Source organism: Daktulosphaira vitifoliae, unplaced genomic scaffold, assembly GCF_025091365.1.
Source record: "Daktulosphaira vitifoliae isolate Bord-2020 unplaced genomic scaffold, ASM2509136v1 Scaffold_1, whole genome shotgun sequence".
Lineage (NCBI taxonomy): Eukaryota > Metazoa > Arthropoda > Insecta > Hemiptera > Phylloxeridae > Daktulosphaira > Daktulosphaira vitifoliae.
Window position 1 is genome coordinate 44,263,772 of NW_026099572.1, and position 16,062 is coordinate 44,279,833.

Genomic DNA, 16,062 nt, shown 5'->3' on the forward strand with positions numbered 1-16,062 from the left:
AAGCATATAATATTTTCAAAGAAAAATTTAGTTTTAAGTTAGAAGCTACTCTCATTACAAAGTCAAGCACTTTGAACACTTTACAACACATCATAACCATGTGACATGGTTCACCAAACTCTGTTATTTTAAGTATTTTAAAGAAAACTTCATGATTGACTAAATCAAATGCCTTTTTGAAATCAGTGTAGAGATCATCAACTTGGGAACCTTGGTTAAAAACAAGATTCCCAAGTAAGGTAAAAGCACTGTAATTCACATGAGAGTTTTAATAAGTAGTAGTAAATTTTATATAAAAATATAATTATAAATTAAAAACAATTAAAACTAATGTTAACAAAATTATTATTTTTATAACTTAATGAAAATACATTTACATTTTAAATTTGATAATAATTAAAATTTTAAAAGGACTGAACAAAATCACATAACACTTATTTTTAAAGTTTAGGATAATCTAATTATAAAAAAATATTATTTCATAAGTTAAATATATTGCTATATTTCACTTGCATACACTTCATATTTTTCATGAAAGAGCAACTACCAAGTTGGCAATCAACAATAATATGATAATCAACCAAAGTCCTAAAAAAATGTAATAAATAATAATAATGATTAATATTTTGTTGAACTAAAATCTTTTATTGTTAACCTTTGGTTGAATCTTTTTGTAATATTTGTACAACTTCTCTAGTTTCATTATCAATTCCAGCTGTTGTTTTGTCCATTTTTACCAAGATGTCATCAACTATTTCTAAAAAATAATAAAAAAATAAAAAATATAAATTGTTGATTCTTTTATAAAACACATACCATTTTGTAAATCAACTTCACTACTAATTGTAATAGCTATATTTTTTTGCCTTGAAACAATAGATGCTAATTCATTCAGTCCGTCATCTTGTTCTGTAATATATAATTAGATATTTTATATACTCTAAAACTTCTTAATTTAGTAAAATAATTTCATTAGATTCTGAATTTAATGCAACACATTCTATAAATGAGATAAATATAAAATATCTGATTAGAGTTAATATTGTATTTGAATAAATTATCCAGATACTAAAGAAAATGTAACTAAATAGAAGATATACTAGAAAATTACAATAAAAATAAATATTTATATATATTTTTAAATTTTATTATTATAAAACATAAAATTAATACATTAATCTTTTATTTCAAAATTACACTACTATATATATTTTTTAATTTTATGATTATTTAAAAATAACTAAAAATTAATTTTTATAGCTAAAATGAGTATAATATGAGTATACTTTTTATCATGCTCTGTTGTTCCTGTTGTTTTAGGATACTATTCTTAAGTAATGGCTGTTTATCATTATTTTCATCATCGTCATAACCATCACTATCTAACCAGCCAGATGTAAGATTTTTTTTGGAATTTAATTTACTTGTACAAGGCTTCAACAATTCTTGTCGTTCTAAAGCGCTATTACTGTTACTTCTATAAATATAATAAATAATTTTTGTAATATTTCATACAAATGTTTCAAAAATGTACCTATTTTGGAAATGTTGATTCAACAATATATCTCGACTCTGAAGTAATTCAATCATACGGTATCTTCTTTCTTCTTCATCTGAGGTACTATATGTAATCATTAAGGAATATTAGACAAATATGTATACTAATTTTTAACATTTATTAACATAACAGATTTTATAAGTTTTACTAATGAAATTTTCTTAAATTTATTTGATTCTATATGTTGTGTTAAATGAACAAGTATTTTGTTCACAATCATTCCATAAATGTATTAATGTAATTAATCTACATACCTATTGTCCTCCAAATATTTTAAACTTAATAGTGTAAAATCATTATTTTTTGGTTATAAATAAATTCATATAAATATAATATTTAATTTTTTACTATGTAATAGGCTTAAACTAATAGCATAAATAATATTTTTGCATTATTACTTTAAATTTTATTTTACAACACTTAATAAGATCAATTTTTAATCTAGGTATAATTGAATCTCTACATAATAATAAATTATTTATTTTTAAAAGAGATAATGTTTTATTTCATATAAATAATTACTATAATTTACTATTTTGTTATGAGTTTTATCACTATACATTTTTATAAAAATTAAAAACACTGCTTATTAAATTAAGTTTTCTAAATTAATTTGAAAAATGTTTTAGACAAGACCAGCAAGTCAAGGATACATAGTTTTTGAATTGGCCAGTCCTTTAAGTTTATGTGCTAATTGTTGAACCTCAGATGTATATTGTTTTAATCTAAGTCTTATTTGTGAGGAGTATAAAACATATTTTTCTGAAGACCTTTGTTCAAGATCTCTTACATTTAATAATCCTTCAATTTGTCTGTACAGTTTTTCACAATTTTCATGCTCAATTAACCTGTGAAATTCAATATAGTAAAGATAATAATAATATTAAAAAAATTATGTATAAATTAAAAAATAAATTATTAAAAATTTGTATAAAAACAAAAGTTAATAATTAAAGTAGTATATTATATTGTTTCAAGGATTTTTTTCTTTTGAAATAACGATTTTTAACAAATCACTACTAGATATGAATTGAACCACTACGCTAATGTCAGTGTTTACAAAAACCTACCGCAAAAAAATCTAGCAGGCTTTTAGCTTCGATGCGAAGCTGAGAAGGTATTGGTTTTACTATGATGTGTTTTTTTAGCTTCGATGCGAAGCTGAGAAGGTATTGGTTTTACTATGTTTTTTTTTTATTTTTTTTTTATTTTTTTTTTTTTGTGTCTGTTACCACTTTTTCTCAGCTCTCACCGAACGGATTTCTTTCAACGATACGTCAAAATATCACAAATCGTATCTAGTCGAAGACATTACCCTTCAAAATTGAAAAAATTTCCCTCGTTCCCTATAAATGGGGGAAACCTCCAAAAAAATTACAAATTTAAAAATCGNTTTCCCTCGTTCCCCGTAAATGGGGGAAACCTCCAAAAAAATTACAAATTTAAAAATCGCTAATTTTCGAAATTTTTTCAATTTTTTTTACTAAAAACTGCCGTAACTTTTTCAAAAATGAACATATCAATATAAATTGATGTCTTTACTTATCATTTGGTATATTTTTTTTGTAAATCTGACCCTTTATCTGCCCACAGGGGGGGATTTAAAATGACAACTGTTTTACAAAAAATTTACTTTTTCAACTTAACTTTTGAAAATGTTCCGGAAGGTCTGACACTTTTATATATATCTTAAATTAAAGCTAATGTAATATACTTTAATTTGAAAAAAAAAAAATGACCTCTGGACTTGTCTTCACGGCGAAAATGGCTACCGAATGCTATTTTCGTGTGAAAATTCTCGATTTTATTATTTATATTATATTTAACTTTATAATGCTATAACTTATTGAAAAGTTTATGGATCCACACAATTTTTTTATGAGAAATAATATTTTTTAATAAACCCTTTTTCATTCGACATACTTTATCTTAATCGAGATATTAATAAGGAACCAGCAGATCAAGTAGCTTTTGGAATAAAACACCATTTTTTTTTAAATTAAACACTATCTAAAGATTTGCATCGAAGCGTTTATTTTTGATAGTGATTTTAATCACTGTCAGATATCATTATACTTGATCCAACTATACCACATCACAACTGTGCCGCGACCCCCCTGTGCTGGGTTTTTTTTAGACTAAATCCAGATAATTTTTTTCAAAACTCATAAAATACCAGGTCTATTTTTTTTAAGTTTTCTTTAGGTATTAAAAAAATTGGTCTTGTAAAACATTGTTTTTGTTTAAAATAAAAAACACAAGATTTTATAAGATGGTAACACAAACTAAGATAAAATGGACTGGACATAAAGCCTTTTTCAGGCGATTCTTCAATTTTGTTATACATTTTCTGCAAATGGGGAAATTTTGAAGTAACGGCAACATTTAGTATATTACATGTATTTTCATAATTCTTCACTCAGTTTTTAAAATTTTGTATTACAAATATATTTGTCGTTAGAGCTCGCGATTAGTCAAATATACCCCTTCACTATAACAAAACCAAATAGCACTTCCCATTCCCGCTAAATTTGTGTTAAATCCATTTTATCTGCATTCGTGGTAGTATATTTATGTATAAGGTAGTAATGTTACAAAACCTTAATTTTAAGGTCGAACCGAACTTTCAATTTTAAAATCAAACTCGAAACGAACAGAAAATCAATTTTTTTGTCGAACCCGAACCCGAACCTAATCAAATATTAATTTTATTCATTTTCATGCAAAACAATTTTTATATAATTACGCAGAATGATGTTTAATTATACTAGTTCGATTTTCAAATAAACATACAAAGAAAAAGTTTGGTTTGAACATCATTACTATATGTAAAAATTAATAATTTTGAAAAAAAAATGTTTTCTTTATTAGGATTTATTTCTAAGATTTGAGCGGATAAATATTTTTTAGGTCTACCTCTTATTCCTTATAAGAATGCCGACTTTATTTTTTTTAACGGAAACATACATAATATAAAATAAATGTTATCTAGTAAAAAAACTTATTTATTATAGACTCGTTCATTTAATAGAAAACAATCCAACTAAGAAAATGACTGGTCAATAACAACTTTTTAACCAGTAGTTCAGGAGTTATTAATATTAATATTTTAAATCTATAATCGTGAGAATTGGCGCCTTTTATTACACACCAACGAGTGTTTTAGTCATGTGACTACTAGGAGCGCTATTATACAGCGAATTTTAATGTTACTATACCAGACAAACCTTTATTATATAGGTATATATATTATATTTAATTTTTTTTTTGTTAATAAAAACAATTATTACAAATAAAAACTATGATGTTAAAGCTGGATTTTTTTTTACAAAAAACGCCGAGGAAATAGATTAATAGAAAAACTTAGTGGATTTTTGACCTAAAACCACAAAAAAACTGGTTTTTAACAATTCTACAATATACTACAGTACAATAGGTCAAGCATTGGGAATTCACCTGGGACATGATTATCACATTTTTATTTATTTATGTTTTTATTCGTACTAATATATGTTAAAATTTATCTTTTGTTAACCCTATTAGACCCTCATAACATTATTGTGTAATTATTTTATTATTTTAAAACCGTAGTTTTGAAATTAGAGCAGTGCTTTCCATATCAAAAGATGCTAAATGATGCGAGTAACAAAATTTTATTTTGTTTTATTAAGTTAAAATAAGTTTTAAGTAGAAAAATATATTTATTATTTTTTAGAAAACCCTAGGGTCATCCATTAATAAAAATTTATTTTGATCGATTTTAACAAAATAATTTAAAGCTAAATCTGAAAGAATTAAGCAAAAATTGTATAAATTTAAAGACAAAAATTAATTTTTGTTTAANTTTAATCACTGTCACATTAAATCTACACTGGACCCTACTATGCAATGTCTCCACTATGCCGCGACCCCACTGTGCTACCGTTTTTTATATATATCAATGAAAATAAATGTAATCTATTAATGCACTATTTTTTTAAATAAAAATTTAATAAGTAAAAGATATAAAACGTTATTTAACATGCAACATAGGGATTTTACTGGCATAGTGAAAACCCTTTATCAAAATTTAACAAAATATTTAAAAAAAATCATACATAAGAATGCTTACCAAGGATCATTGTCAATATAAACAAAAGACATTTTTCATTAATATTAAAAAAAAATAATAAATAATATATTTATTTNTAAGTCGGACTATTAAAAAAAAATAATAAATAATATATTTATTTAAGTTTCATGTTTACTATGATAAAATAACAAAATAATTGAACAAAACTAAATAATAAATAAAATGAAATTGTGAAAATATAATTTCTTTTTTTGGAAAAAAAGGATCTAGTTAACACTAATATTTTTACAGTACTTTTTAATATTATTTTGTTAAGTTGATAACAAAAATAAATGATAAAGTTTTATCACGAATATGCTCTGATTGAGTTTCTAGTTTTCATGGATGAATGTATGTGTACGTCATCTGTTGTCTCCTCTTCAATCCAACCCCACCATACCTCTTCCAAAATCAATTACTATCATTTGCTTTCTGCTCTTCTGCTGCCGCCTGCCAACAAACCAAGCCATCGTGCGGTTTTCTCAGTCCTCATTCTTACGAGAAGAATAGGTAATTTTCGTTTACCAACAGCCACTAGCTGACACAAAGTACCTCCAGTTTGTTGTGGTCAGTTGTGTTGCGTGTGATAGTACCTCCGTCTTTCTAGTTGTAATTGTGTGCGTGCGCCTAGTAGTACTTTTACCATTCACTTTGAGTCTTCCGTCTGTCCAGTAATAAAGTATCATTAGGAACTCTATATAATTTGCATTACGTGGCTGTTCTTTTTAAAAACGGTACTCTCAGTAAATATTATGTTACCTCATTGGTGATATGTGTTTTAAGCGAATCGCAGAGATGAACAGACAGCGACAATATGTCAGTCTATCAAGCTCTTATAACCAAGGCCCGTGACAATATCAGAGATATTTGACTTAATTATAACAAATCTAAACTCATTAGCTATTATAAACACATTTATAAATACAATTGACTAAGTAAGTTATCTCAATTAATTATATACGCCTATAAATATTTAAATAGCTTGTTAATTTCTATGGTTTTCCTTTTCAAACTTCGTTTTATAATAAATACTGCATTTATATTGACCCTACTGTTAGAAGCGGGTTCGAGTTTTTGTTGTTAAATGACATTAATTGCTATTTGCACTGAAGTAATTTAATATTAAAACCTCTTTAATAAAATAGTTATAGTCATACTACTTATTAAAAAAAATAGTAAATGTTAGTTTTTAGAATTTCAGTATAATTCTTCAATTAAGATTTCTGCAGAAATATTCTTTGATAATTTATTTTGGAATCATTTTCTTTTATTATATCTTTGGTTTTTGTAATAATTTTTTCAGCAATTGTTCATTAAAAGTTATAATAACTTATATATTAGTTATAAACAACTAATTTATTAGATATAATAAAAATTGCCTTGCTTAATACTTACCAAAAATATGTATTATAACAATTTAAAATGAATATCATTTAAGCATTGGTAGCCTATTTAATTAGTTTAGCTATAAATATATCTAATAACTTGGTGCCCAGATATCATAATGTGATTAACAGGTTATTCTAATATCTCATAACGCAAGTGGTAGCTTACTGTGGTTACAAAAAAAAACTCAAAAATATATAAATATTAATAAATATGTATTTATTTCTAGGATTAATGGCATCCAATAATAATGATAATAATAGTAATTCAATTGCGTCTAAATTAGAAGACATCACTGAACAAATTACACAAATGCAATCAGATCCAATATTTTTGCAAACAACAGCATGCCAAGTAATTGCAGGTCTTTTTGTATGGACAGCAGTGTTCGTTACTTGTCAGCAGGTAATTTATTCAACATTTTTCTCAAAAAAATATCCCCATTTAGTATTTATTTGTTTATTTGTTTTTATATTTTAATGGTGAGTGAATTTTAATGTTAAATAAATAATAATCTTAAAATAATTATGATATAAGGTAATTTTCAAAAATATTTTTATAAATTTTACTATGTTTATTCTATTTATAATACTTCATTTTAATATCTGAAATTAACTAAATTAAAAAAAAAATAATTTAACACTTAAAAATTATAATTTTTGTTTATTAAATGTTTTAAATTATTTCTTGAAAATTTATTATTATCATCTGTCATAACATGGTTTCATGTCTAATATTGTATTTAAAATTTTCAATTGAGTTAATGTTATTATGTTTATTATATTGTACTAAAATGTTTAATACAACAAAGTAGTGGTAGAATGAATTTAACAGTTTTTACTAAAAATTTTTAATATAAAACTGATATTAATTTGGTTTAAAAGTACAATTGAAATTTACGAGGCTATATAATTCACTCTTATGTGTATTGAAATTCATTTTTCATGAGGATTATTTTCACTACAGATTTATAGATTTATCAAATAATTTAGTAACCATAACTATTACATTGTTTTTAACTTTTTAAAATTTCAATGTGATACAACTGACTAATAATTTTTATCTGGCATTACCCACCTTAAAAAAAACTACAATAGTAATTACCTGCTAGTTTGTTTTATTTGAAGATAAATAATAAACTCTAGTTTTCTTTCTTTTTACCATTAGCTATTAAAAAATACATAATGTTTAATTTTGTAAACAATATGTTAATAAAATTTACTTAAATATTTTTGACATAATAACTTTAATTCTTTTCAACTATTTTACCATTTATTAAAAATATCTTTTACACATACTTTTTTAAGTTGATAGAATGGACAATCGTATCATCATGTATCAGTGCTGATACTTGATATTTCAGGATCCAATGCAAAAATACTTTTTCAGGGCCCTTTCTATATTTTTATTAATTTCAGTAAAAATGTGTTGTTTTAGTTTTTTATTTATGTATAGCTTTTAATTTTTTTTTGTGCTAGTCTACTAAAAAACAAATGCTATTAAACGTTTTAGACAAATTTGGTATACTTCAAATGCAAAAGTACAGAGCATAGACATGACTAGAATTAAACTTTTAGGGGTGCTAAATTTTTCACCACTCCAATTTTTTATTTTTATAATATTATACAGAGTGTCCTATCGTGATATCTAATTTGAATATCTTAGAGATATTCATATAAGTTAATCATAAAAGGATATTCTGTTTATAATTATCTAAACTTTTAGGGGGCTAAGCCCGCCCTAGTTGCGGCCATGTTTCTAGGAAAATGTTAAACATAAAAATCAAATTATCACGTCTACTGTATAAACTTTATAGGATACACGTCGTCATTAAACTCAATATTTTTTTGAAATATTTTAATACTTAAAAAACTTATAGAAAATTATACCACGTGGAGGTTTTTCTTTGCGATAGACAATGTATTTTTCATCAAAAAAATGTCTTATATCCAATTAATGTGTTGAGTAAACAAGGAAATATTATTTTCTAAGTACGAAGTTTTTCATTATAAAGAATACATTTAAAAAGAATACACATAACTAATTTTTTTTAAGGAAAAACACGTGAGAAAATGCTCATTCGCTCTAAATAAAAACAATTATTACTTCATTACATAATATTTCTCGCCAATCTAACACTAACCCTCATTATAAATAATCAGTGTTTCAAATATCTATATCAGTGTATAGTAACTCCGTTCTAGATTAATGCGAATCCAAAGATGATGATTTTAATTAAGTTTTTGGGTACTGATAAAAGGATGACGTGTAAGACGTTAGCTTTTGATATAATTAGGATAATTCATCGATTACTTAATGATTAGGGATATATAAAACAAAACTTTTAAGAGGAGTAGGCCTGCGTCTAATTAGTTTAAAGTTAAACATATTACATTCGTTTATTTCTATATGTTGTTTTCGGTTTATTGTACACCTTTTTTTAAATTTAAATGTTTTGAAAAATGTATTTACGATTAATCAAATTCCTTATTTTATTTCTTCAAAATAAAAAAAAATTCATGCCAATGATTCTTGTTAATAAAATATTGAATATTAAATCATAATTTCTATTATAATGAAGTGATTTGTGAAAAAAAATCCCCGGTTATAAATTTATAAATCGTCTAGTCTAACTTAAAAACATTAGTTACATATTCAAAATAGCCTATTATAAAATTCTTGTTTCGTTTACACTATGTTCTCGATGAGGTCAAATAAAGTATTTTTATCTGAGTAACGAAATATTACGATAAGCGATTTGTCTAGTTTCCTCTTAATCAGTTTTTGTTTATAACTTTATAATAATTATTTATTAATCACTAATGAACAATTAATACTTTTTTATTAGATAATTCGATATATATATATATATATATATATATAAAAGTTAAGTTAGAATAAACTTATAATTAAAACTGTATATTTGACATGAGAATAATAATTTTGAATTTTACTTATTTAGTTTAAAAATTGTCTTTACATTGGAATTGTAAGTCAAATGTGCTGTTTAATGGAATGTGTATCTACACTTGTATTTTGTGCTCCTTTTATTATATATGTATAATTTGATGCAGTGTATCTAATCGTTTTGGTAATGACCCCAAGGTTTTTAGTATATACAATAACTCCAAGGTAACGTCTGATAGATTTTCTTGTTCAATTCTTACATTACATGATGTGAATATGATTCAAACTTCAATTTTTTTCTCATTTTAACTTATAATCTCCCATTTACATGCTTATAAATATAACTAAAAATTGTTACTATTAATAACCATTTCGATTAATTACTGTTTATTGTATAGTTACTATGAACATTTTATAAAATAGTAAAGAAAAAAATAAATCGATTACATCGTGTTTAAGACACCAGGAAATAATGGTAAATGTTCATTTGATTACAAACTTTGTTTCTGATAAAATAGTGGAATAGTAATATAGTTATTTCCTTAAAAATTCTTTGATTAGCTTAAACCGTGTTATCAAAACATGTATAAATAATACATACAATAATTTAACTGATTCTTGGAAAGTATAAAAAATTGAGATATTATATGTATTCGATGTTGTATTTTTTTCTACATTTAATAATTTTGTAAATAGCATCTGTTTCATTATATTTTTTACTTTAATAATTTATCTCGTCATGCACTGTTAAATGAAGGATGAACCATAATAAATGAACTAGTAATTTGTACATTATGAGATTATCTATTGATTATCGAAACTAGTAATTGCGAAAATCGCACGTGGCTTGCTTATTTAATGTGGGCATTATACTGGTAGTCAAAAGAAACATAGTAGTTCACTTATTTATCATGTTAATGACCCTGTTGTGTAGTATTAACTCCACAAATAACGGGTTTTTAAATGCATTCGTAGAAAATTATACACATTTGTCATTTACATTTAAAACAACACATGATTATTATTTTAATGAAAGTTCATTAGTTATTGAACAATCAATATATAAATAGACCTATAAATGTTTCTAACGTATCGGTAAAATACTATATTAAATTCATAGAACAATCTAAACATATTATTATTAATTGTTAAAATTTACGATTACTAAGTAAAAACCATGTTAATTTTGAATATTTAACTAAATATTCAATCAAACAAACAATTATAGTATTTGTGGCTTGGCACATTTCTCATGAAATTAATCATAACAAGGGAAGAAAACAATTTTAAAATGCCATTAAATTTCATGATGAGGATCGATGAGTTCGTAGTTAAAATGATTTTTTGCGTTTTTAAAATAAATGAACTATTATTTAAAAATATTTATATGTTGATCACTATTCACATAAATACGTACTTAAATGTTTAAATTTCTCATGATATACAGTTATTTTGAAAATACCTAAATTTTATTTTTAGCGAAATTAAATAACAAATATGTTGATTAAATATTTAAAATATCTTTCATTATTTAATATTTAAAAATAAGAAATATACATAAATATGTTTGTTACAGATATATTATCATCTTCGCTGGAACACAAATCCAGCAGAACAAAGGTGGATCATACGTATACTTTTCATTGTACCAATTTATGCTTTACATTCATGGGTCAGCTTATTATTTTTTAATAATGAACACTACTATGTGTATTTTTTCACTATAAGAGATTGCTATGAAGCTTTCGTCATTTATAACTTTATGAGTTTATGTTATGAATATTTGGGCGGAGAAGGCAACATAATGAGTGAAATTCGTGGGAAACCTATACTGTAAGTTATATTTAAATTCCTAAATCAATTTGTCTTATTCTCATTAAAGTATAAATTTTTTTTTTGTTAAAAAAAATAGTTGTCACGATTTTATTTTTAATAAGTTAAATCATTTATTAAAACTATACATTTTAGTTCAAGTTGGCAGTATGGAACATGTTGTTTGACTGGACGTACTTACACAATTGGTTTCTTGCGGTTCTGTAAACAAGCCACGTTACAATTTTGTCTTGTAAAACCAGCTATGGCCTTTGTTATTATATTTTTACAATATATTGGTCATTATCATGATGGAGATTGGAGGTAAATTATCTTAAGTATAGTTATTGTATTATTTAATAGATATAAAATTATGTTTTTATTTATAGTATTGATGGAGGCTATTTATATGTAACTTGCATATATAATCTATCAGTTAGTTTGGCTCTATATGGACTTTTCTTATTCTATTTTGCAACCAGAGACCTGTTGACACCTTTTGAACCAGTCCTGAAGTTCTGTACAATTAAAAGTGTTATATTTCTGTCGTTTTGGCAAGGTAATAAAAACTTTATTATTTAAGCCTGAATTTTTAAATATTTAACATTTTAATTTTTTTTTAGGTGTATTGCTTGCTGTTTTGGAAAAAGCTAAAGTAATTTCTCCACTTATTGACTCCAGTGGTCAGCCTACAAGTGCTGGTACTGTATCTGCAGGCTATCAAAACTTTTTAATTTGTATTGAGATGTTGTTTGCAGCATTGGCCTTACGAGCTGCATTTCCTTATGAAATATATGCTAGTAATGTGCAAACTAGTACAGGACAACCATCTAGCTCGCGCACAGTAACAATGCAGAGTATATCTAGTAGCTTAAAGGTAAATTTTCTATACAATTTACTTTTTAACTTCGGAAATTCATTTAAAAGTAAAATTAATAATTATTTTAGGAAACAATGAATCCAAAAGATATTATGACGGATGCCATACACAATTTCCATCCTCAGTACCAACAATATACACAATATAGTTCTGGTAAAAGATTTTGCTTATATTTTTGTGTAATAATTGCATGTTATTAGTACAATTTTGTTAGATGTTTGAAGTATTAAATATTTTTAATTTTCTTAAATTCTTAACATGGAATGCTTATAAAACATTTTTTAAATAATATTTTCTTAAATAAAAATTTATTGATAATATCAATTTTGTGTTATTAAATTGAAATGGGTTAATGTTAATAATAAAATAAAATATATTTATGTACTATTACTGTACTTATTTAATATCTTTATTAAAATTTTAATATATTTTTTAAAGAAAAAAAAATTTTAATGTTATTAACTTATCTGAAGTCTTATCAAATCATTAACAAGAGACCTATTGCACATATACTCAAATAAAAGATTAAGATAAGAGTTCTTTTTTTCTACTAAAAACCCCTTACACAGAAAACATTTTTTTTTTTTTTTTGTCATATTTTTACTTAAATACATTTTTATTCATTAAAATAAGTCAAATATTAAAACACTTTAAAATATAAGAACTTTTTTTCTTTAATTTTTTCCTCATATATTACAGTGATCAAATAATTTATTTTTATTACCTAAATTTTCTGCATGAGTTAATAAAATTTTTTTTTCAGACGTTGGTTCCTCTCAACCTTATGAAAAGTTATAAGCATGGACATGTTTTAGTATGATTTGCTCTCTTCATTTTAGATTTTAGAGAATGCAATTATAGTTTATTTATAAATTTGTAATTAATATTTACTAGTTTAATAAAACTTTTGAAGTATTTTAAATTGGGTAGCTGCAATGTGATTATTTTGTTAAGACATTGTTTATATTTTATTTATTCTTACTACTTTTACTTTTTATTTGTTTTTTGAAGAATGCTTGATTATTTTTTATTTTAACAGTGTTATTTTGTGTCATTAAATTTTATCTTTATACCAATGGTAAAATTTTTAAAAAATCTCTAAGAAAAATATTGATTTATTAATACAATTAAAATGTCTTGCTAGTCAATATTTCTATCATAACTAGTTCTATTTTAATTTATAATATAATTATTTGCTAATCAATTAGTTAGAATATTTTTAACAATTTATATTAATAATTAGTTTAGACATTTTTTTTAAATCTGTGATCTGTGTAAAAATACTAAGTAGTTAACAAAGTTCGCACTTTTACATATTTTACTTGTATTAAACAACAAAACTGTTGTAATTAAACCTATAATGATAAAAAATTATTATAACCATTTATTTTTAGTTTGCACTTTTTATTACATTAGTAATAAAAGTATTTGGGGAACGACCCTCGCAATTTTTATTTGTAATAAGTAGTTTATTTGAATTTAAGGTATATTATTTTGATTAATCTTATTATTTTAATTTTATTGATTAAAAAATTATAATGTTTGTATTAATTTCCAAAATAGTGTAAAATTTACATATCTTAGTATACAAAAAAAAAAAAATAACTTCCTATTTATTTTTTATTTTATTATTATTATTTTTTTATGTAATAAATAATATAATGTTAATCAAAGTTTACTATCAGAAGAATAAAAAATGAAAACCATATAATACCAATGCATTATATTTATTTACTCCATAAATAAAGTGCATCAAGGGCTTAGTTTAAAAAAAAAAAAAAATACTTTTTTTAAAAATTGAGTTGTTTTGTAGTTATATTAACCTTAGATAAAATATATAGTCCGTAAATTTGATAAGCAAAAACTCAATATTTGAGTCACTATATTAAATTAAAAGAGTGATGCATATAAGAGATAAAAGAACAAAAAAATTTTATTGGCTCTCCTGAAAAAAGACAAAAATACAATTAACTCTTGCATCAAGCCATCAATATACTGTTATAATTGTATGATTGCTCGTTTGCATACTGATTTTTAGATATTTCACTATTTTAAATTTATTGAATAAATAAAACATCAAATCCATAAGAAGTTAGTTGATGAATGATTATTGGAACATCAGATTTAAAACATTACTGTATAATTTTACATACTAAATTATATTATTATTTTAGGAAGCCAGAAAAATTATGGTTCTAAAAATACCATTATGAAGGAAAACAATCGTACAAAAGTACCAAAGAAGCAAACAATACCAGTTTATAATGAAAAAGCAATGCTGCTGAGTTCTGATGATGAATTACCATAAAACTTAATTATATGCCTACTTTCATAAACCTTTTAATACTGGAAAATTATTTACTTCTTTTCAATAAATTAAACTAAATTATATGTAGACTAACTATTTCATTTAATTTGTGCAATATTAAATATCTAACTATTTAAAGCTGTTTTTATCCACTTGGTGCGATATAGAAATAAATAATTGTTGAACTGTCATAATGTTATTCAAAAATATAACCACTGTTTAATGAATTGTTTGGTATTTGATTTATTTTATGTTTGTCTTTATATTCTTTAACTGTTATTTATTTTTCATATTACAAAGATAATTTAATGCAAAAAAAAGAAAAATTAAATATTGAAATAACTCATTAAATTTTTAAGTAAATATGATTCAATGTGTACAATTATTTATTGTCATATTTGATTGATAATGATTTTAATTGTTATTAAGTTTATTAGTTTATAAATTTTGACTTGTAATTTTTAACAATATTCAGGTGTATATAAGTGAAAAAAGATATACGATTTTTTTACGTGTATGTGCAACTTACGAAAAAAAAATCATTAAATTACTTATAAGTAACACAACTATAGCAATGTTATTTTATTTTTTCTTATATATTTATGCGTTATAGAATGTATCTTATAAAGAAATTCGATTACTTCTCTTTTAGAATTCATTCTGCCTAGATTATTGATTAGATGTCTCCAAAATATTTTGAAATATTAAATACAGGTAAAAATGGAATATTGTAGAATAAAAATATTCTCGGTTTTCTATATTTACTATTTTCTTTTTGAATTAAAATATATTTTTTTAATTTATTGTATTTTGGTTACTGTACACCTATTCGATATTCAATAATATTGCTTAGTTAAGATTATATTGTTAAATCATTTTAAAATATTGTAATTAGAATGATAATAAAAAAATTTAATATATATTAAAATATTTATTAATATTAATATTACTTCAAAATGTCTTAACAAATATATAATTGTCATTTATTGAATATGCATTCCTTTTAATTAAATAATATAAACGGATTTATGATAACAAATTCAAGTTCAAGTTTTTTTATTTAAAAAATAAATCTTCATTTTTGATATGAGAGTTAACGA

The 16,062-nt window shown here is 23.6% G+C and overlaps 2 protein-coding genes across 3 annotated transcripts; one reads left to right on the forward strand and one right to left on the reverse strand.

Moving 5' to 3' along the window:
* Positions 1 to 355: 355 nt before the first annotated feature.
* Positions 356 to 5,906, reverse strand: LOC126901139 (syntaxin-8). Its single transcript, XM_050677402.1, has 8 exons — positions 5,757 to 5,906; positions 5,670 to 5,711; positions 2,212 to 2,406; positions 1,535 to 1,621; positions 1,287 to 1,477; positions 817 to 909; positions 656 to 757; positions 356 to 588 (listed from the first exon to the last, which is right to left on the reverse strand). Exons 2-8 carry the CDS (start codon positions 5,699 to 5,701, stop codon positions 530 to 532), a joined length of 759 nt encoding a protein of 252 aa, XP_050533359.1. The 5' UTR covers positions 5,702 to 5,711; positions 5,757 to 5,906; the 3' UTR covers positions 356 to 529.
* Positions 5,907 to 6,087: 181 nt separating this feature from the next.
* LOC126901072 (transmembrane protein 184B) lies at positions 6,088 to 15,190 on the forward strand. 2 transcript variants are annotated; one of them, XM_050677277.1, is made up of 8 exons: positions 6,088 to 6,604; positions 7,285 to 7,460; positions 11,539 to 11,795; positions 11,931 to 12,098; positions 12,164 to 12,333; positions 12,398 to 12,651; positions 12,723 to 12,807; positions 14,829 to 15,190. In XM_050677277.1, exons 2-8 carry the CDS (start codon positions 7,290 to 7,292, stop codon positions 14,960 to 14,962), a joined length of 1,239 nt encoding a protein of 412 aa, XP_050533234.1. In that variant the 5' UTR covers positions 6,088 to 6,604; positions 7,285 to 7,289; the 3' UTR covers positions 14,963 to 15,190. The 2 variants fall into 2 exon arrangements, with proteins under 2 accessions (XP_050533234.1, XP_050533241.1); XM_050677284.1 differs by lacking the exon at positions 14,829 to 15,190 and adding an exon at positions 13,418 to 13,806 and having other exon boundaries at positions 6,089 to 6,604.
* The last annotated feature ends 872 nt before the right edge of the window (positions 15,191 to 16,062 follow it).